The 20,614-nt window shown below is 42.8% G+C and overlaps 1 protein-coding gene across 1 annotated transcript in view; it reads right to left on the reverse strand.

Moving 5' to 3' along the window:
• Positions 1-10,890, reverse strand: part of PPP4R3A (protein phosphatase 4 regulatory subunit 3A) — a 33,227-nt gene extending 22,337 nt beyond the window's left edge. The window contains exons 1-4 of the mRNA XM_089522405.1: positions 9,048-10,890; positions 4,917-4,972; positions 2,600-2,698; positions 994-1,611 (exon numbers count right to left, since the gene is read on the reverse strand). Coding sequence (XP_089378531.1) covers positions 994-1,611; positions 2,600-2,698; positions 4,917-4,972; positions 9,048-9,189 — 915 coding nt within the window. The 5' untranslated portion in view covers positions 9,190-10,890. The remainder of the gene's footprint in view (positions 1-993; positions 1,612-2,599; positions 2,699-4,916; positions 4,973-9,047) is intronic.
• Between the last annotated feature and the right edge of the window lie 9,724 nt (positions 10,891-20,614).

Raw genomic sequence — 20,614 nt, forward strand, 5'->3', positions numbered from 1 at the left:
ACCAGGCTGGGGGCGGTCCCAAGGCCTCGCCGGGCCGCATCCGGCCCGCGGGCCGCAGGTTGCCTACCCCTGGTGTAAACCATATAATTTAGCCATTTACTGCTTTGATGCTGTTTTGAAAAGTAGGGTATAGTTTAATTAACTGACAAGAACAGATTTTTAGAAGACATATACCCAGAATTAAAATGACATGACCCAATTCAGAACAATTACTTTGACAAAAATATGGGAAGGTATGTGAAAAAAATATAGCATGCATATAACAGCGTTCATGTTTGGAGCAAGACCAATGCTGGAAATGAATGAAGTAACTTGAGGTTTGGAAGATATCTTTTGTGGGAATACTTTGTACATCTTAAAAGGGATCCAAAAAAGCTACAACCCTTTGACTTGTGTCATTTAAAACAAGCTAGGATTATGGGAATTTAATGAAATGAGGCAGGATGGAATCATAGTAACAGTGACATTGAACTAGGCTGCCTTGGGATCCTCATTAACGCACAGCACACACACCCAATTTTCAGCCAAAGCAAATCTTTTCAGGTAAAAACTCTCAACTCAATTTGCAGTACTTAACTAAATAACATTGATTTAGGGGCACCCTAAAACAGAAAAAATACCCCCAAACCAACCAGAATCTCACTTCTGGTCACCCAAAATGGTGGCTGCAACAGAGCAGTGCAGCTCTCTGGCAAAGGACAATATGGTAAAGGGCAGGCCTCTGAGCTGCAGTGCTCCCATTGCTGCTGTAAAAGGAAGGCCATAAGTAAAAAATGTACAGTATGGAAGCACTTATGATAAATAAGAAATATTTAGAACTTCTGTTTGAAGTGACAGTAATTTGTGAGTCAGCATCCCAAATTCTACACTTTCCAGGTCTGTGAAATGTTCTATTATGTTTAACAGTAAAGCTAAAAACAAGGCCTGCTTAACCAGAAACAACATTTAATCTGTATAACATTCCACATCAAAGAAGAAAAAAAAAAACCTTACCTGTAACATACCAACTATTTCTACTTTATTAAAAAAGATGAATGAATGAAGCGTTGATAACATGTTTTCCTCAAATACCGAAGGAGTAGGTAGAACCATATCTTGAATATACTGTACTCTATATGTCTGGTGTATTTTTTGTTTCAACTCTGGGTCAGATATTGGAATAACCTCTTTAAATGTTGCAGTTTTTGTCAGAAATTCCCTGTGTTTCCGTGACTGCGATAAAGATGGATCATATTCTAGGCATCCAATTACATCCATTATACATTCTTCTGAAAACATGACTTCAAAAAGTGCAGTTCTATTCAAAAGGAAGATTCCCTTAATAATTTCATACAAATGGTGCAGTCCTTCAGTGTTCTCCAAATCCTCACATACATGAAAAATTTCTAAGAGCTTTTTAATATAGCCCTCATTTTCCAGTGCTAAAGCAAGTTTTTCACGCCGCAACGGTGAAGGTAATGAAGATGCCACAAGTTCTGCAATTTCTTCTAATCGACTTAATTCACAAGATGGCAACTCCAGACCTGGGGATGACATATCATCAAAGCGTTCCTCCTCAGATTCATCCACCAGATCCTGAGTAATGTCCACCGAAGGGTCTTTTCCTTGGACCTATTAAGTGAGAAAAAACTGAAAGGTTCATCTTCAGGTGTAACTGTCAAATATCTAGCATTATACATAGATTTTCAGCAATTAAAGGGGAAAATAATCTAAGATCATTTTTCATTTTAAATCACAACAAAAAAGCAGTTTTACCAATTAGGGAAAATAGGCAAGACCAGAAACCGAGCCTCTCTCTTAAACAATCAAGTATTGAAAAATCTGAAAAAATGATCAGCAGGGGATTTCATTAATAGACATAGTATAACAGTTAAGTGTCACAGCTATCTTCAGACATGTTTTGCCTAAACTAACATTCAAAACCAGCCTTTGGATCTCAAATACCTGATTTAGCCATCAACATTATGAACAGAAAACACTGTCATTAAAAGAAAACTTCTGTACATGCAGTACATCTTTCTATATTCAAAGTACTGAAGATATACATGATATACCTAGCACATTTATTAATGAGGTTTCATCTGTTAAATAACCTGTATGTATTAATGTTTTATAACTCTCAGTATTTTAACTTTTGTAAGCCACTCTGCAACCCCATCTAAAATGTGATACATAAATATTTTAAACAGCAAAAGATTCATCATGGACATCTGCCTAGCAGTCTATGGACTGATCAGGCTTCCCATTACAAACTGAGCTAAGCTATTTTGCTAAGACACAGCCTATAATTCATAGGTGCAGGAAGTGAAAAACACAAAAATGGTGTATATTTTTGCTATTATGATATTGCCATGCCCTTCATCACTCCAAATTATCTTACTGCCCAGTGATGTAAAACAATGGATTAATATTTGTCTATACACTTTAGAGGTTGTTCTGTTTAGTTGGTATAATTACATTTTTATAATTTCTTTAAATTCTCAAGATGCACTATAAAACATTATTTTCTACCAAAAAATACCTTGAAATTTGAGGGAAGTGAAGATATCCATTTGACATTGCAACTACCATGAACTGTGCTTATATATTAAAAACTTACCTGACATATTTTTTCCCATATTTCATCACATCCAGCTTTTTCTTGAAAGCTAAGTGCCAGGTCATAGTTCTCTGCTTCAGACCACACAATCAGTGTGTCCTTGAAAGGTTAAAAGTCAAGTTTAATTTAGCTATATTTAACATTTTAGAATACATTCTCAATATTAATTATCTGACTGGAAAAGCAGTGTTTATTACCTATGACATAACAAAAGCAGCATAACCTAAGAAGTCTTATACTGAGTGTTTATTTGCATGAACATCACAGCTACAACATCCATACAACAACCGCCTTTAGTGTAAGTATACAAATGCCATTGACCAGACTACGGCTGGAATATTGCTGGTCACACCTAGCAAAGACCCACTGAATCAACTGTTGAATGGTGAGTTTACACACAAGCAAACCCCACTGATTCAATGGGATGCTCTACCTGGAATTAACAGGACTCAGAACTACAACTCCTATATTTAAAAAGCCAATTATTTTTTTTAAAAAATCACAAGTATTGAGTTTTTGCATTTGATAGAATTACTTTGTTTTACGATATGCTTCATATGAAATAATGCATTATTTAGGTAAAATAGTTACGAATCTGTTGCATATACATTTTGACAACAGACAAGATTTTCATAAATGAAGTATTGTTTCCTATTCCTATTCCTCCCTCCATAACTGTCATCTTTCGGCCTGTGAGGGAGTGAATAGGCTGGCCCAGCTCCATCAGGGCTAGCCTGAAGATAGAGCGCCCTGACATCTTCTGGCCTATGAGAGAGAGAATAGGCTGGCCCAGCTCCATCAGGGCTAGCCTGAAGAAGAAGAGCCCTCCCTCCGGTCCATCTGCCTTGGTCCAGGCCTCAGAGGGAGAGAAGAATGCTGGACCTGATCCCCTCCCCCCCACCATTCCGTTCTCCTTTTGTGCTGTGTCTTTTAGATTATAAGCCTGAGGGCAGGGGACTGTCTATTATCCCCTCTGTTGTAAGCCGCCCGGATTCCCAGTGATTGGGCAGCATATAAATAAATCCTATTATTATTATTATTATTATTAATTATTATTATTATTATTATTATTATTATTATTAATGTTTGCACATCAACAAACATCCTATTGTCATCCTATTTCAGTCTTTCTTCAAAAGACCCACCTTGTGCTTCTAGATCTTTATAGGGCTTTATATTTGTGCATCTACCACATGCAATATTCCAAATGTTAGAATTGCCTGGAGCTCCCGAAAGATGGGTATGAAAGGGAAATTAAAAGTTCTTGAAATGGTTGATGTTATGTCTTAAAAATAATTTCCAACCTATGTGAGTCTACTATCATGGGGTATTCTGACAAGATTTGTATAGTGTGGGTTTGCCATTGCCTTCGTCCAAGGCTGAGAGTGCGTGATGTGCCCAAGGTCTCCCAGTGGGCTTCCAAGGCGAAGTGAGGATTTGAACCCAGGTCTCCTTAAGTCTTAGACCAACACTCAGATCACTACACCACAATGGCTCCTTGAAAATGTACTTTGACATAAAGAATAAAAGGTAAAGGAAAGCACAGAAGACAAAGACCAGACATTTTGTCCTTGTGACAAGAAACTATAGTCTCCAACTTCAGGAGAAAGGCGAGGGGGACAGTGTGTGATTGAGGGAATGGGGGAATGGCTGAAAATCATGCCTCACCCCCATTCCAATAACATCTTCGACCATGAGAATGAAACTTAATGGAATCTACTTATAAACTTGACTGGACGAGTTTCTTGAGAATATTGTTAAAATGTCACTGTTACTATTTACAATGCAATATATCTAGTTCACCAGGCTAGTGTACAGATGACTGAGCTTCAGCTTTAAAACTTCATAAATCAAAAACTTCTATGGTAACAGTTAGATTAGGTTACCCATGCGAACAATCCCCATGTTATTGTTACTGGGTTACTAGTGAAGCATAAAGAGAAAATATTTCCTGGGTAATAGTAGCAATTCACAACCCAGACTGCAACCACCCAAGTAGCATCAGCCAGAATGCACCTTGAAATTTTCAGGCCTGCCAAGACCAGATGTCTTCTATTTTCCATGAAAATCTTACATACATGAATATATATTAAGAGCTGTGCGACAGTGAAACACACTCCCTCAGTGTGGTGGAGTCTCCTCCTTTGGAGGGTTTTAAACAGAGGCTGGATGGCCATCTGTTGGGGGAGCTTTGATTGTGAGTTCCTGCATGGCAGGAGGTTGGACTGGATGTCCCTTGTGGTCTCTTCCAACTCTATGATTCTATGATGATGAAACTATGATGTTATAGTGAAAACATGGTTGACTAGACTTTTACCTGTTGCTTCTGGTATGCAGTATTTGGATTGATTTTAGACTCCAGAAGAAGAGAACCTGAAAAGAAGAAAAGTGTTTGTATTTTCTCACCAGAAATAAAAAATGATAATTTATGTACATTATACAAAAAAATAGCTATAGACACAACCATAATATTAAGATTAAGCATTTAAAGAACAATTCAGAAATTAGTTTTTTGTGAGTTTTTCAGGCTATATGTGGCCATGTTCTGGAAGAGTTTATTCCTGACATTTCGCCAGCATCTGTGGCTGGCATCTTCAGAGAATGCTGGCATGGAAATGAGTGGAGTATATATATGTGTGACCCTTGGTTGAGAGGAAGTGATTTACATGTTAATATATGTTGGTCTACTGTTGAATGGCAAGGCTTCAGGGTAGGAAGGATATGTGAAGAGGATTTGTGTCTATTAAATTAATGATCCGTTATCTGCTGGGAAACTTTTGGGCTAACTTTTCCTTGTTAGACAAAGGCAATATGCTTATGTGGCTCAAATCTGTTTTTCAGACTGGTGCTACATATATTGCTTTCATCTAACAAGGAAAAGAGAGACCTGAGCAACTAGCAAAAAGAGATGATTAGGTCAAGCCAATTCCACAGACAAGTTGGAGGGGATTTTTTAAAAAAGATTTACATTCTGTAATAATAATGAGGCATTCAGACGTATAGAGAAGGTTGAAGTCACCGAATAAATGAACAGGTAAATTTAGAACTTTTCAAAGTAATCTGTTCAACAAACCTCAACTATCACAAGTGGAGTTAATACAGAAAATGTCATTAAGTTAGCAGGTTAAATAATTAACAGTATTCACAGAGACAGTGTGTTTAGTTATAGCTGTTGCCTTAGTACACAAAGATAAAGGAGGTTCACTGAAATTGATTTAAGGATGTGGAAAGATTTTCACCACAGATAAAAACAGATTTAGATTAGAGGTGCCATTATTTCCATTTAATGCAAAAACAGTGAACCAAATTGTTCCTGAAGTAGCCTAGAAATATACCACTTTCTGCAATCAGAAACACTCCATAGGTAATCTGTGAAAGTAAACTTAAAAGTATGAGATTGCGGAAGTATTGGCAACAATCTTTGCGGGGGGATCCTATACCCACGTATCTGGGAACAAGCTCCACTGAATTCAGCAGAAATTCTTTCTAAGGAGATATGTGTAAGATTGCACTATAAATAATTATAAAAGGACAGAACAAAGAAAAGCAATAGAAAGATATGCTTTTGCTTGATACCAGTTTTATCATTCAGCCCAACCATCTATTCCTGCTTCTGGCAGAATGAGATAGTTCTGCTTTTCACCCAAGAACTGAACTGCTCACATAAATAGGCCATTTCTTTCTCTGGGTTAAACAGCTGGATTTTTTTGTTTTGTTTACATTATCTACTGCAGGAGAAGGAATCACACAGTTCTCCAAATATTTGACTGAAATTTCTAGCAGCCCTGGTCAGGAAAGCTGAGAGGGCCATATATCCACTCTGCAGTGAGCAAGGAAGAATGAGTTCCTTCACATGAAAGCATCCTTGCCCCCAAAATCAGTCCATCTCCTGCCCTGAAGAGCATCAACATACTGAGCCTACACCTTGACATACCTAAAAGAGAATCAACAATTTGTTCCTTGACACTACTGCTAACTATCAGACATAATAGCCTGAACAGTAAGGATAAACTTCTATGGATTTGGAAGTGTCAGAAAGGCTACAAAATATACTGTATATACTCATGTATAAGTCTAGAAATTTTGGTCAAAAAATTGACCCCCAAAACCTGGGTTGACTTATCCATGGGTCAATGTAAATACTGTACTTTAACACTTATTTAAAAAGGAAACCATCCCCTGGTGTCATGGAAGCACTGAGCCCTCTCTATTCTCTCAACCATCTAGCGATTCTAGCCTTTAGGGTAAGCCCAAACAATATGCCTACCAGACTTTTGTAAGTTCTTTGGCATTATATTCCTTTGCTTCATTATTTGGATCCTTTGTTGCATGCCCCTAAGTTTTACTCCCAACTTATCCATGGGTCATTTCAAAATATATAATTTTGGCCCCAAAATTGCCCTTGACTTATACATGAGGTCGACTTATAGTCGAATATATACGGTAAAGTACTTCCTAGAAAATGTGTATTTATTTACTGAAGGTCAGCCTCCTTCAGGAACTATTTGAAGAGTCTATCACTGTGTGATACACCAAACTTTGTCCATGAAGAAGCAGATATTAGGAGCAAAGGCTAATTATGTATAAAGTGTGCTTACCACTTTCCTGTACAGTCCGTCCTTGCCTTATGCGGGGGATCTGTTCCGGATCCCGCCGCGTAAGGCGAATTCCGCCTATGCTTGAGCCCCATTGGAAACAATGGGGCTCGTGCGTGGCGGTGCGGGAGCGCACGGGGCACAACGGGCGTGCGCACCCATTCAATTGAATGGGACGCGCCGCCCCTTCCGCCCTGCGCACGCCCCGCAGCTTGAGCGCGTATGCTCAAGGCCGCGTATGGCGCACCCGCATATGGCGCGGGCGCACTGTATAATACAATTCGGATTGTCCTTAAACACCATCATAATATTGACAATACGTGTCTATATTTGCATAACTGCATAAAAAAGGTTTAATTCGAAGCAAATGTTTATAATCTGGGCTCAAGACTGAAATGTTATGTATGCATTTAGAAGCAAGTATCACTGAATCCTGTAAGACTTACTTTCAAGTGAGTAGATACAGAATCAACTCAATTGACTTGCTGTTTGCCCTTTTGTTTTCTAGACCGCTAACATTCATTTCTATTTATTTTTAGAAGGGGGTAGCAACAGTGGGAATAGGAAGGAGAAAACATCATAACAACATGTTGCCATTTGGTCAAAGGCAAAAGAATGATCCTGAGAAATAACAGGAACTACTAATAGAACACAGAAAAGTTATAAGTGTAATTTTAATATCCCATCCCAAATGCTGCAGAATAAACTTTAAAGTAAGGCATCTAACTATCTGGGAAATTTAAAAATAAGCAAACAATGCTATATCCTTTCTAGCCTAGCTCTCTACTGGACTGTGGTGAAAACAGACCATCTATGGACTAAGTTACATGGACAGAAGTTACAGTGTAGTATTGATACAAATGTTACATAACATCAGCACATGGCCAGACTCTTCTGTCTTATTATTCAGAATAATCCTTGTTTTCATATTCCTGACTGATCATGGAACTTATATGCATGTGTGTTGTGTAACTTCAAGTCGTTTCTGACTTATGGGTCGCAAACACCCTGCAGAAAGAATCCAGTTTGAGACCGCTTTAAATGCCTTGGCTCAGTGCTAGGGAATTCTGGGAACTGTAGTTTTGAGACATTTAGCCTTCTGTCAGAAGGCATCATGCCAGAATAAACTACAATTCCCAGGGCAGTTAAAGTGGCCTCAAACTGGATTATTCCTGCAGTGTGTTTTGGGCCATGGAGACCCAAAAGCCATGAACTTATCATGGAGGTTTCTTGGCCAGATTTGTTCAGAGTGTGGCATTGGCTTCCCCTGAGGCCGAGAGAGTGTGACTTGCCTAAGGTGGGCTTCATGGCAAAGTAACATCCAAATCCACATAACAGCGATACCTTTATTGGAACAACCAAAATGCACATTATACACTCATCCCTCCACATTTGCGGCTTTGATTATTCATGGATTTGATTAATATGTTCTCTCCAGGAATATCTAGGTCCTCCAGCGCAACTCTGTGGTCAATTTTAACTAAAAGTTGCACTGAAAGACCTAGAGATTCCTAGAGAGAACACTCCACTAAGCATTTGTAGCTCCTCCAGTGCAGTTCTATGGTCAGGGTCTGTTGGACGTTGGCCAGAGTTGCGCTGGAGGACCTAGAGATTCCTAGAGAGGTGTCCTCTCAGATAAAAACATGCTGGTTTATGTTATTTGTTGTCTTTCCATATTCCCAGGGGTCTTATGCCCCTAACCCTAGCAAATATGGAGGGACAAGCGTACATATTTGAAGCTCCAATGTCTCCTTCATCAGGCAAATGTGTCCAACGTAGCCCATCACCCCATGTACCCCACTGTGCAAGCAGGGTCAATTACCTTTCCCACACGCACCTCCCAACATACTTACCATCGCTCTCTGCCCTGACTAGCAGGGACATGCCCTTCAGCCTTTCCACATAGCCAGAGGACACGTGTCCGGTGCCCCGATCATCCCACTGTCTGTCTTCGTTCAGCGTATACACCTTCACCCTCCTCCGGGTATCAGTCATCCTGCTGCCTCTTGCCACACCACCAAGGCCTGTGTGTGTAAGTCAACTGAAGTGTGGTGGTGATGATGGTGGTGGTAGTAATACTAATAGTAGTAGGCGGAGGGGGGGGGCTTTGCCCCCCTCAATAAAGGAGAGCAGGGAAGTGAGGAAGCGTCCCACAGAATAATACCTGAAGCAGTTTCTTTAGTGACACTGCTAAGGAAGAAGAAGCCCCATCATCCCCAAAAAGGGGGACAACACAAAATGCAGCTCTTATCTCCTCCAGGAGCTCAGAAATTTTGGGTTTTTCTTTTTCTTTCAGTGAAGCAAAAACAAAAAACAGCAGAAAGGGGAAGAGAAGAGGAAGCACCGATACTAGGGTTTGAGAGGAAGGAAGAAGAACCACAACAAGAGGCTGGAAAGAATGGGAGTAAAGAGAGAGAAAGAAAGAAAGAAAGAAAGAAAGTGCAAAGGGCAGCAGCTAGAGAGGGTCCCACATTAAATGGGGAGGGGGCTGTTTTGCAAAATCAAGGGGGAGGGCAGAATATTTGCTAAAGGGGGAGATGGACACGAATGAGAGGGTAAAGTAACCAAGGATAATAAAGGGATCCTGGGTAAAGTGATCAGGGAAAAAGAAATAATCTGGGATATAAAGCGATCAGGGTAAAAAGCAATTGAGGGTATAAAGTAATTGAGAGTAAAGCGGTTGGGATAAACAGTGGTCTCAGGTAAAGCGATTGGGAAAAAGATTGGGGTAAAAAAAGTAATATGGGGTATGACCAGGGGTAAAAAAAGCAATTGAGGGTGAACTGATCAGGGGTAAAAAGTGATCTAGGGTATAGGTAACTGAGGTCAAAGTAGTTTGGGGTATCAAGTAATTGAGGGTAAAGTGGTCAAGGGTAAAAGCGATCTGGGTTATAAAATGATTGAGGGTTAAGCAATCAAGGGCAAAAAGTGATCTGGGGTATAAAGTAATTGAGCATAAAGTGATCTGGTGTAAAAAGTAATCAGGGTATGAAGTAATTGAGGGCAAAGTGATCAGGGGTAAAAGTGATCTGGGTTATAAAGCGATTGGGGGTAAAAAGTAATCTGGGATATAATTGGGGGCTAAAAGTGATTGAGGGTAAACCGATCAGGGGTCAAAAAGTGACCCAGGGTTAAAGGTTAATCCGGGGTAAGAGAACAGGGGGATAAGAAACAAAGCGTGGTAAAGCAATCAAGGGTAAAGTGAGCGTTAGTAAAGAGGGAATAAAGCAGAGGAGGGCCAGGGGAGGCAGGAGGGAAGGAGCCCAAAGAGGGGGCTCTTCCTGGGGAAGAAGGAGGGAAATACTGAAGGGTCCTAATGGAGGGAGAGGGGGAAACAGAGGGGCCTCGGCCCTTCCTATTGTGCCTCGGGGCCCCTTCTTCCCCTGAGGCTCCTAGGCCGCAAAAGCCGCGGCCTATATTTCTGCCTCTGCCGCTCAGCAGCGCTCCCAGCCCGGCTCGGCTGCCTCCTTCTTCCCCTTCTCCGCCGCCATGTTCTCCTCCTTCCTCCTCCTCCGGAGGCTCACTTGGGCCTCCCTCGTCGCCTCCTCGGGGCCCGGGGCCTCAAAGCAGCCGGAGAGGCCTCTCCTGAGGCGGGCGAGGCGGAGCGTCGGCGGCGCTGTGTCTCCGCGTCCTTCCTTCCTCTCTCTCTGTGTCTCTCCCTTTGGCTCCTCTGTCAAGGCGCCATTTTGTTTTCGCCTCCTCCTCCTCCTCCTCCTCCTCCTCCGCGGAGGCGCGGGGTCTCCCGGCCAAGGCGGCAGGGGTTTAAAGGCGCAGCGACCGTTGGAAAGCGAATAACAAACACACACCAAAAGCCTCCACACCACAATAAACATAAACCCATACTCGTTCTTGTTGTTGTTATGTCTCCACTTATTATAACCCTAAACCCTAGTATGGTTTTATTTTGGTGTTTCCCCCCCCCCTCAGGTTTTCCCTGAGTACCCCTGAGGCTGAGAGAGTGTGACTTCTTGCCTAGTGTGGTTGTTGTTGTTGCTGTTGTTGTTGTGTGCCTCCAATGGAGACCCTATGGCAAACCTATCAAGGAATCTTCTTGGCAAAGTTTCTTCAGAGAGATGATTTTGCCACACTCACTCTCTCTGAGGCTGAGAGAGTGTGACTTCTTGTCAAAAGTCAATCCAAGTGGGTTTGCATGGCTGAGACGAGATTTGAACCCTGGCCCTTCTCCAGAGCCATAGTCCAACATACGCACCTAAAAGCATTCCTGCTTTTTTTATATATATATATATATATATATATATATAGTGAGTGAGAGAGAGAGAGATTATATAGGAATAATTATATATACTGATTATATATTGATTGTTGTTTGTTGTTTTGTGCCTTCAAATCATTTCTGACATATGGCAACCCTAAGGCCAAACCTATCATGGGGCTTTCTGGGCAGGTTTCTTCAGAGGGGATTTGCCCTTGCCTTCTTCTGAGGCTGAGAGAGTGCAGACATGTCCTCCTTTTCCAGGACACATCCTTCATTTTAGCGAGGAACTCTCAAAACATCCTCCATTTCGAGCATGGCTAAGAAGGATGAGAGACAGTGTGGCCTCGTGGTTTGAGGGTTGGACTAGGACCGTAGAGACCAGGCTTCGAATCCTGGGTCAGCCATGAAATGAAACCCATTGGGTGACTTTGGGCAAGTCACACTTTCTCAAGGTGACCAGAGGTAACCTAACCGCCAAGGAGGACAAAGCGCTGCAAGATATAGGACATTCAAGAAAAATGTAGGGCATGACAAAACTAAAAACTCATCTAACTATACATGTAATTACATATAATATGACCATACATATAATTCGGAGAGCCAGAGAGGGGTAGTGGTTTGTATTGGACAATCACTCGGGTAAGTCACACACTCTCAGCCTCAGCCGAAGGCAATGGCGAACCTTCTTTGAACAAACTTGCCAAGAAAACCCCATGATAGGTTCTCCATCTGAGGGTCTTCATAAGTCGGAAACAACTAGAAGGCTCACCATCAACAACAACAAAGCTAGACATTCATGCTGCTTAGTCATGGTCAAAACACATTTTGGAATTCCTCCTGGATGGAAGGTTGAAATGTAGGACATGCCCTGGAAAAGGAGGATATGTCTGGTTGCCCTGACTATTCTAAGCAACTCAGAAACCTGCCTTACTGTATGTAGAGCAGGGGTAGGCAACCTTTTTGAGCCGGGGGGCCGGGTTGCTGTCCCTCAGACAACTGGGGGGCCAAAGCCAGGGGGTGGAGCTTCCACCCTCCAGGGGCGGAGCTGCGTGCCGGGGGAGGAGCTTCCACCCTCCGGGGGGCCAGGCCTCCTCCTCTTTGCCGGCCCCTGATGGGGCCCCAGGCCCTGTCAGAGGTTGGGAAAGAGCTGGCGGGGGCCGCCAGTGCTGGAGGCAGCCCCGTCAGAGGCCGGCAAAAAAGCTAGCAGGGGCCGCCAGTGCTGGAGGCCTCCCCCTCTTTGCTGGCCCCTGACGGGGCCCCAGGCCCTGTCAGAGGCCGGGAAAGAGCTGGCGGGGGCCGCCAGTGCTGGAGGCCTCCCCCTCTTTGCTGGCCCATGATGGGGCCCCAGGCCCCATCAGAGGCCAGCAAAAGAGCCAGCGGGGGCCGCCAGCACTGGAGACCTCCTCCTGTTTGCCAGCCCTTTTGCCGTTGCTGGGGCCCTCCAAGAGGACTCCAGTGGCGGCAACGGGTCTCTTGGAGGGCCCCAGCGATGGCATCGGGCCTCCCAAAGGCCCGCTGCCGCCGCCGGAGCCCTCCTGCAGGGCCCCAGCGACGGTATCGGGCCTCCCAGAGGCCCGCTGCCGACGTCGGAGCCCTCCTGGAGGGCCCCAGCGACGGCAACTGGCCTCCCAGAGGCCCTCTGCCGCCACCGGAGCCCTCCTGCAGGGCCCCAGAGACGGTATCGGGCCTCCCAGAGACCCGCTGCCGCCGTCGGAGCCCTGTTCGAGGGCTTCGGCGGCCGCAGCAGGCCTCCTGGAGGCCGAAGTCTTGCACGACCTTTTCTGTGGTTGTGCGAGCCTTCGCCTCTGGGCGCTGCCATTTTTTTGCCCAAAATGGTGGGGAAGGTCGCGTGAGACTTTGCCGCCATTTTGGGCAAAAAAATGGCGGCGCCCAGAGCGGCGAAAAGCCACAATTGGCGGTGGTGGCGGCGGTGGCGGCAGCAGCCAGGGAGCGGACCAAAGGCTCCGCAGGCCGCATACGGCCCGTGGGCCAGAGGTTGCCGACCCCTGATGTAGAGAGATCTTGTAGCACTTTTGAGACTAACTGAAAAAGGTGGCAGCATCAGAAAACACACTGAAAGAGAGAGGTTGGGAGCATGAGCTTTTATAGACTTAAGTCTACTTCCTCAGATGCATGGGGTCTCTGAGGAAGTCAATTCAAGTCAACAATAATTCATGCTACCAGCTTCTTTCTTTCACTTAGGCTGCATCCACACTGCTGAAATAATCCATTTTGACGCTGCTTTAACTGCCATGGCTCAATGCTATGGAATTCTGGGAACTGTATTTTGTTGTGGCACCAGATGCAGCGTCAAAATGGATTATTTTGGCAGTGCGGGTGCAGCCTAAGTCTCAAAGGTGCTTAAAGAACCCTTTGCATATTGAATTATGAGGGCACTAGAATCCCAGCTCGGCCATGAGAAGCCACTGGGTGGCCTTGGGCAAGTCACACTCTCTCAGTCTCAGAGGATGGCAATGGCAAACCCCCTCTGAAGAAACTTGCCAAGAAAACCTCCAGGATGTCATAGCATAGAGCTACTGCACTTAAGTTGGTGTCAAACTGCCTTATTTCTACCATGTAGAGGCACCCTTAGTCTTCTCTCATCCCAGCACCACTTATCCATCCATCCATCCATCTATCCATCCATCCATCCTTTGTTCCACTCAGGTTTTCAGGGCCATCTTCAGATTCCATAGGACAGAATCATGACAGTTAAAGTGGAATGCTGTTGTTGTTGTGTGACTTCAAGTTGTTTCCAGCATATGCCAACCCTAAGGCGATCTAACCTTGGGGTTTTCTAGGCAGGTTTTTTCAAAGGGGTTTGCGATTGCCATCCTCTGAGGCTGAGAGAATGTGACTTGCCCAAGGTCACCCAGTGGGTTTACATCCCAACTTCTTTTTAGGACAATATAAAGCGTATAAGAGATTCCTCCAAACATAACTCCTGGAAGAGTCAGACAAAGCGTTATTGCAGTATTCAGGAGTAAGCACTTTGCATATTGTGTGGGATATCTATACTATGTGACCCTTTGCATATTGTTGTTACATATTATTTATTTGTATTATTTATATTATTTGCACCTTGCATATTATTTATTATGAAACCTCCCCTCCGTTTTGCTTTATTTCTCTACTTAAACTGTTTTTATATTTGAGGAATGGTTAAGATGCTGTTGATCACTCTACTTTTCAGGGGAATTTGCCAGAAGTTTAATAGTGACTTTAAAAAATATTTCAAATATGTCATTGCGCTGTGGCAACTTTTGCCATGGAATATTTCTTGAATTTTTTTGTTGTTGACAGTATTATAAATGGCAAAAATTGTGGCTGTTCACTAAGATATTTACCAGGATGCTAATAAATAATAAAAACAAATAACCTGTGTGCTGAAGATGCACTGAACATTGTAAAGCTGCAGAAATAGTTCATAACTTATAAATCAAAGATCCTCATAGACTCCTTTTAGGATCATCGAGTCACAAAGACCATCCCATCCAACCCCCTGCCATGCAGGAACTCACAATCAAACCACTCCCAACAGATGGCCATCCAGCCTTTGTTTAAAAACCTTCAAAGAAGGAGAACCAACGCATTCCTTGGGACTGTGTCCCACTGTTGAATATTTCACTATTACTTATGAAGGCATATCGAAATGACTTCAAAAGCTCTCAGGTAGTCAGTCATCTCTACTGCCATTCTACTATCATCAATTTCCACTATTAACATTACTTCATGACTATCTGTTATCAATCTACCACCAGATTGAACAGAGTTTGTGAAGAATGCTTCATGTTACTACACTAGAGGGAGCACTTTGGACATACAGTATTTGTTGCAGGATTTTGATCTCACCGTATAGTCTACTACAGGGACATTTACTCATCTGCAGGAGATACTGTTCACAGTAGTGATTAAGGTCTTGCCAGGTCTTCAACGTTACAGACTTATATGTCTCTAGTTTGCTTTATTCCACCCATATAACTTTTTGGAATATACAGTTTCCCATGCCATTTTGCATTATGTATTTATGTGTTTGCTAGCATCACTACAATGATTCACGTTATATTATGGTTAATTTTGTCTATTACAGATTACTTGATGCCTAGTCAATCTTGTCAATCAGTTTTGGTCAGCAATTCTTCAGACAATAAGGACAAAGATACTTTCGGCAATCATAAAACTAGTTTTGCTGACGTAATGAAGCATTTTAGAGACTGTAGGCCTATAATGGGACAGAGAAAGGGAGTCCCAACCATTTATTGTACAAATTATGTAATTAAAATCCATCAGTGATACCGTTATTGACCAACCGAAATGCACAATATACTTGTTGCAAGCTTTTGAAGCTCCATGGGCTTCTTCATCAGGCAAGAAGTTACAAACCAAACAGAAGAGAAAAAAACAACTGGAGATGCAACTGTTAGTTTTGAGGTAAGCACAGCAAAAGCGTTTTGTGGTGCCCTTGTATTTACAATTAAGTGGTTGCATCTTCTAATCTGGTGATACACCGTCTTCAGACATGTATAATTTGCCCCCCCCCCCAAAAAAAACCTCTGCGATTGACTATCCAGGACATGGCGCAATAAATTTACATGTAGAATTTAAGCATTGTCAGCCCAGGAGTTTGTTCCAAGTACCAGAACTGAACAGAGCTCATAGTCATTCCCTACAAAAATCTATTTTGGATTAACTAAAACCTCTTTGTGTGTGTGTGTGTGTGTGTGTGTGTGTGTGTAATGGAAGTGGTGCTCCATCTTAACTGAATAATATGTGCCTACTGTTTACAGATCTAACAGTACTCTGAGAACTAGTTCTCTGCTCAAAGCCGCCTTTAGTGCACAACAGGTAATCTTTAATTCCTCTTTGTTTCTTAGCGAATGTTTACTTTCTGCCAAAACTATAATTGGATCCACATTGTTAAATTCAATATTCAAGTAGAATGATGGCTCATAGTCTACTTTTTCCACTATCTGAAGGTTTTTCCTTGGAAAAGCGGGCTATAAATAAACAGTATTATTATTATTATTATTATTATTATTATTATTAACGCAGGTCCATGCAACTTCCTTCCAAAAACTTATTTCTTTAAAATTGCATATTAAAATATTAATCTACACAATAATGCAAAAGTACTTATTTAATTAGCAAAATCCACAGTTATGGCTTAATTCAATGCATCAGCCTCTAGTGCACAAAAGCACATTTAAGGGGGAAAACCAGTCCCACCCATCAAAAACTCCTCCCACCCTCAGCCCCACACCAACATCTCTATGGAACACAGTCCACACACACACACATCCAGTTTTTTTGCTCAAATCAGGAGTAAATCCCAACTCTTTTTGATCTGGATTAAAGTCCTACAGTGCTGAAAAGGCCTGGATTTGGCCTGAATCATCCCATACATTGTCTGGACCACTCACTGTGAAAATAAAGTGAGAGTGGGTTTTTTGTCCTGTGTAGACATGCACCAAAACATTGTTAGATATGGGCCCATCCATGTAAACTACTACTACTAGTAGTACTAGATTTACTGGGTGAAAGAAGGAGGAGAAAAGAGAGAGTGAGAGGGAGGGGGAGAGAGTTCTCGTTCCCTTAGCAGAAGGATGGGCCAGGAAAGAACCAGCAGAAATGAGTCTATGTCTGGGAATATCCTGAATTAATTAAATAATAAATAAATGAAAGTGTTGGGAAGCTCTGGAAATAATTAAAATGAAGAAGGGGACAAATCACTGATGGTGACAGATTTGAGTGGCACCTGTCCCTCTGGAGTGGTGAGGTGAAGCATCCTCATGACTTGAACCATGGACTGCCACTATGGAGTGCCTTCTCTGTAATAGCCATTGTTGAAATTTATGCTGGATCTAAGAGTGATTTATGGGACGCGGTGGCTTAGCAGTTAAGATGCTGACTCTGATGATTGCAAAGTCAGCAGTTCAAGACCCAAGCGCCACATGATGGAGTGAGCTTCCATCACAAGTTCCAGATTCTTACCTAAGATCACTCAGGGCCTGAACAGACAGGCCAAGTGAAGTGGCTTCAGGCCACTTTGGAGGTGTGTTGTTTAAATGATGTATGTGTTCTAAGAGGCCAGAAGCTGCGCTCTAGTCCTAAGGATTGGATTGTGGCTTTGGCAAGGCTTCTGGTCCCTCAGGATGCATTTGTCATCTAAACAACACACCTCCAAAGTGGCCCGAAGCCACTTCATTTGGCCTGTCTGTTTGGGCCCTGACTCACCTTAGGCAAGTCACACTTTCTCATCTTCAGCAGGAGGCAATGGCAAATCCCCCCCATGAAAAACTTACCTTGCCAAGAAAACTCCATGATAGATTTTCTTTAGGATCACAATAAGTTGGAATGACTTGGAGGCACACAATAATAACAACAATGGTAGTACAGTGGAACCTCGCCATAGGTGGGCGCGCCATACGCGGCCTTGAGCATTTGTGCTCAAGCCGCGGCACGCGCACGGGGCGGAAGGGGCAGCGCGTCCCATTCAATTGAATGGGCGCGTGCGCCCGTTGTGCCCCGTGCACCTCCGCGCCACCGTGCACGAGCCCCATTGTTTACAATGGGGCTCGAGCATAGGCGGAAATCGCCATACGCGGCGGGATCCGGAACGGATCCCCCGCGTATGGCGAGGTTCCACTGTAATAATAATAACAACAACAACAATAATAAATGATTTATTTGTATCCCACCCAATCACAAGGAATCCGGGCGGGTAACAATAAAAAAATCCCATTAAAAATACAGTAAAATTCAAAATAATCCCTTCCCAACCCCCATCCCAGTGCTAAATCAACAATATCAATAAACATTATAAAAAAAATTAAAATAGGGTTAGCTAAAAATTGAGGAAAAAATGGGTGGACAGAGAGGACAGTTAGCAGTAACATTCAGATATTCTTGTTCAGGAAGGGGAAGCTAAGTTGGGAAGGCCTGCTGGAAGGGATCTGTCTTAAGGCTGTAAGAGTGGAAATGTGGCGGATCTCCTCCGTCAGGTCATTCCATAGCTTTGGAGCAGCAATGGAGAAGGCCCTTTGGGTAATTGAAGTTAGCGGGATGAACAGTAGGGAAGAAGGCGTTCCCTTAAGTATTCTGGACCCAGGCCATCTAGGGCTTTAAAGGTAATCACTAACATCTTGTACCTTGCCCGGAAACTAATTGGTAACCAGTGGAGGGACTTCAAAACTGGTTATTCTATTGAATGGTTCCAACACATGTTAAGTCTTTGGTTAAGAGATCTTCTACCAGTTCTAAGATGGTGAAAAACTATTTTCCAGAATTATTATTATTTTATTTGCATTCAAAAGGAATCTTGGCTACAGACAATAATGTTTCAGGATAACAAAAGCAAAGGAAGAAAAATATCCACATCAGTTGTAAGTCTCTATAAAAGCTGACTAAAAGTCTAAATGTAAGTCCATTTGTAAATCTCATCTATAGATCTTGCTTTCAAATGCTGCAAAGATTTGTTAGATTTTCTATCCACTGGAGCACAAGTGGGGAAATAATATATTTCCAGTAACCAAGTATCATTCTTTTACCGATCAAAAAGATGAAAATTCTGTTTCCATGGGTCATTTGTGAATTTTCTAGAAATTATAGATAACAGAAATTTATATGTACAAATTGTTGGTCTAGGTACTTGGTGGGCCTCAATTAATGTCTCTAATATTAAGAGAACATCAGATGCACTTCCAGCTGCACGGCTTTAATTGCAGATTAGGGGATAGAGGCAGTTTAAATTGCTAAACTGAGAAAGGCAAAAACCCATAATCAGGAAGAGGGGGATCAGGAAAAAGAGGAGGAGGATGAGGAGGATGAAGCAGGAGTCAGGAGGAGGAAGATGATGATGGGGGGGGGGCTTGGGGCCAGGGGCGAGGAGGAGGAGGATGGGGGAGACTGTTTTTATTTTTAAAACCCAAAACTAATAGCAAAAATGGTAGAGTGGCTTAGCAGCTAGTTGTCACTGCACGTAGCTGCTTTGCCAGTCTATCAATTTTGCGATTAGTTTTATTTATTTATTTTTAAAAAGGACCCCAAAAGGCGGCACTGAGGGTGTGTATGACATCTCTAGGATGGATGACACACACCCCTGTGCCATTTGCCCCTCCCCTCTGAAAGAATCGATCCCGATCTGGCGTTCCCACTTATTGGACGCGGGTCAGGATCGCAGAAGAACCTCTGAAAAACGGCTACTAAAATACCCCGGGCTTTTGGCATTTGTCATGGGTTTTCCCCACTGGAATCAATCAAATGAGGATCAGATTCAAGTTCCAGAGGAAACTAGTGTCATATAACTCGCGTCAGGATTCTGAGCTTTTCGTAGTGGGAACGACCCACTCACAGAGTTGGAGGAGACCACAAGGGCCATCAAATCAACACTCTGCCATGCAGCAATACACAGTCAAAGCACTCCCAACAGATGGCCATTCAACCTCTGCTTAAAAATCTTCAAAGAATGAGAATCCATCACATTCCAAGGCAGGTGTCAAACAGCTTTTACCATAAGAAAGTTCTTCCTAATGTTTAGGTGGAATCTCTTTTCCTGTAGTTTGAATCCATTGTAACATGTCCTGATCTCTGGAGAAGCAGAAAATAAGCTTGCTCTATCCTGAATATGACATTCTTTCAAATATTTAAGCATGATTATCATGTCATCTCGTAACCTTCTCTTTTCCAGGCTAAACAAACTCAGCTCCCTAAGCTGTTCCTCATAGGACATAGTTTCTAGACCTTTCAGTACTTTGGCCACCATTCTCTTATTTAGCTGTGCAATAAGCCCCCTGGCCATCCTCTCCTCTTCCCTTCCCAAGTGTCACATTTGTTTTTATCATTTTTATTCTACTCCCCTCCAGTACTCTCCCCCCACCAGTGAATGGAGTGTTTGCATTCTCTCTTCCCCTCCTTCGATCCATCTGTCCCCCATCATTCACTCGCTTGTGGACATATCTTATGCACTCCTTCCCCCGGATCCCTCCATACATACACTGCAGATCTCAACATGAGTGAGAGTAAATCATGGGTAGGGGGAGAGAGTGCATGAGATCTCCTGACTTCTCACAATGACAGACATTTCTTTGCTTGAACACTAATATACAGCAGCTGTTGATTATTATCTGTCATTGTTTGCAGGCGTCTGAGCAAAAACAGGGATGGGAAAGCATGTGGCCCTCCAGATCTTTCTGTATATCAGTTTGC

The sequence above is a fragment of the Sceloporus occidentalis genome, unplaced genomic scaffold (genome assembly GCF_023333645.1).
Source record: "Sceloporus occidentalis isolate IW3139 unplaced genomic scaffold, rSceOcc1.0.p SCAF_4, whole genome shotgun sequence".
NCBI classification, from domain to species: domain Eukaryota; kingdom Metazoa; phylum Chordata; class Lepidosauria; order Squamata; family Phrynosomatidae; genus Sceloporus; species Sceloporus occidentalis.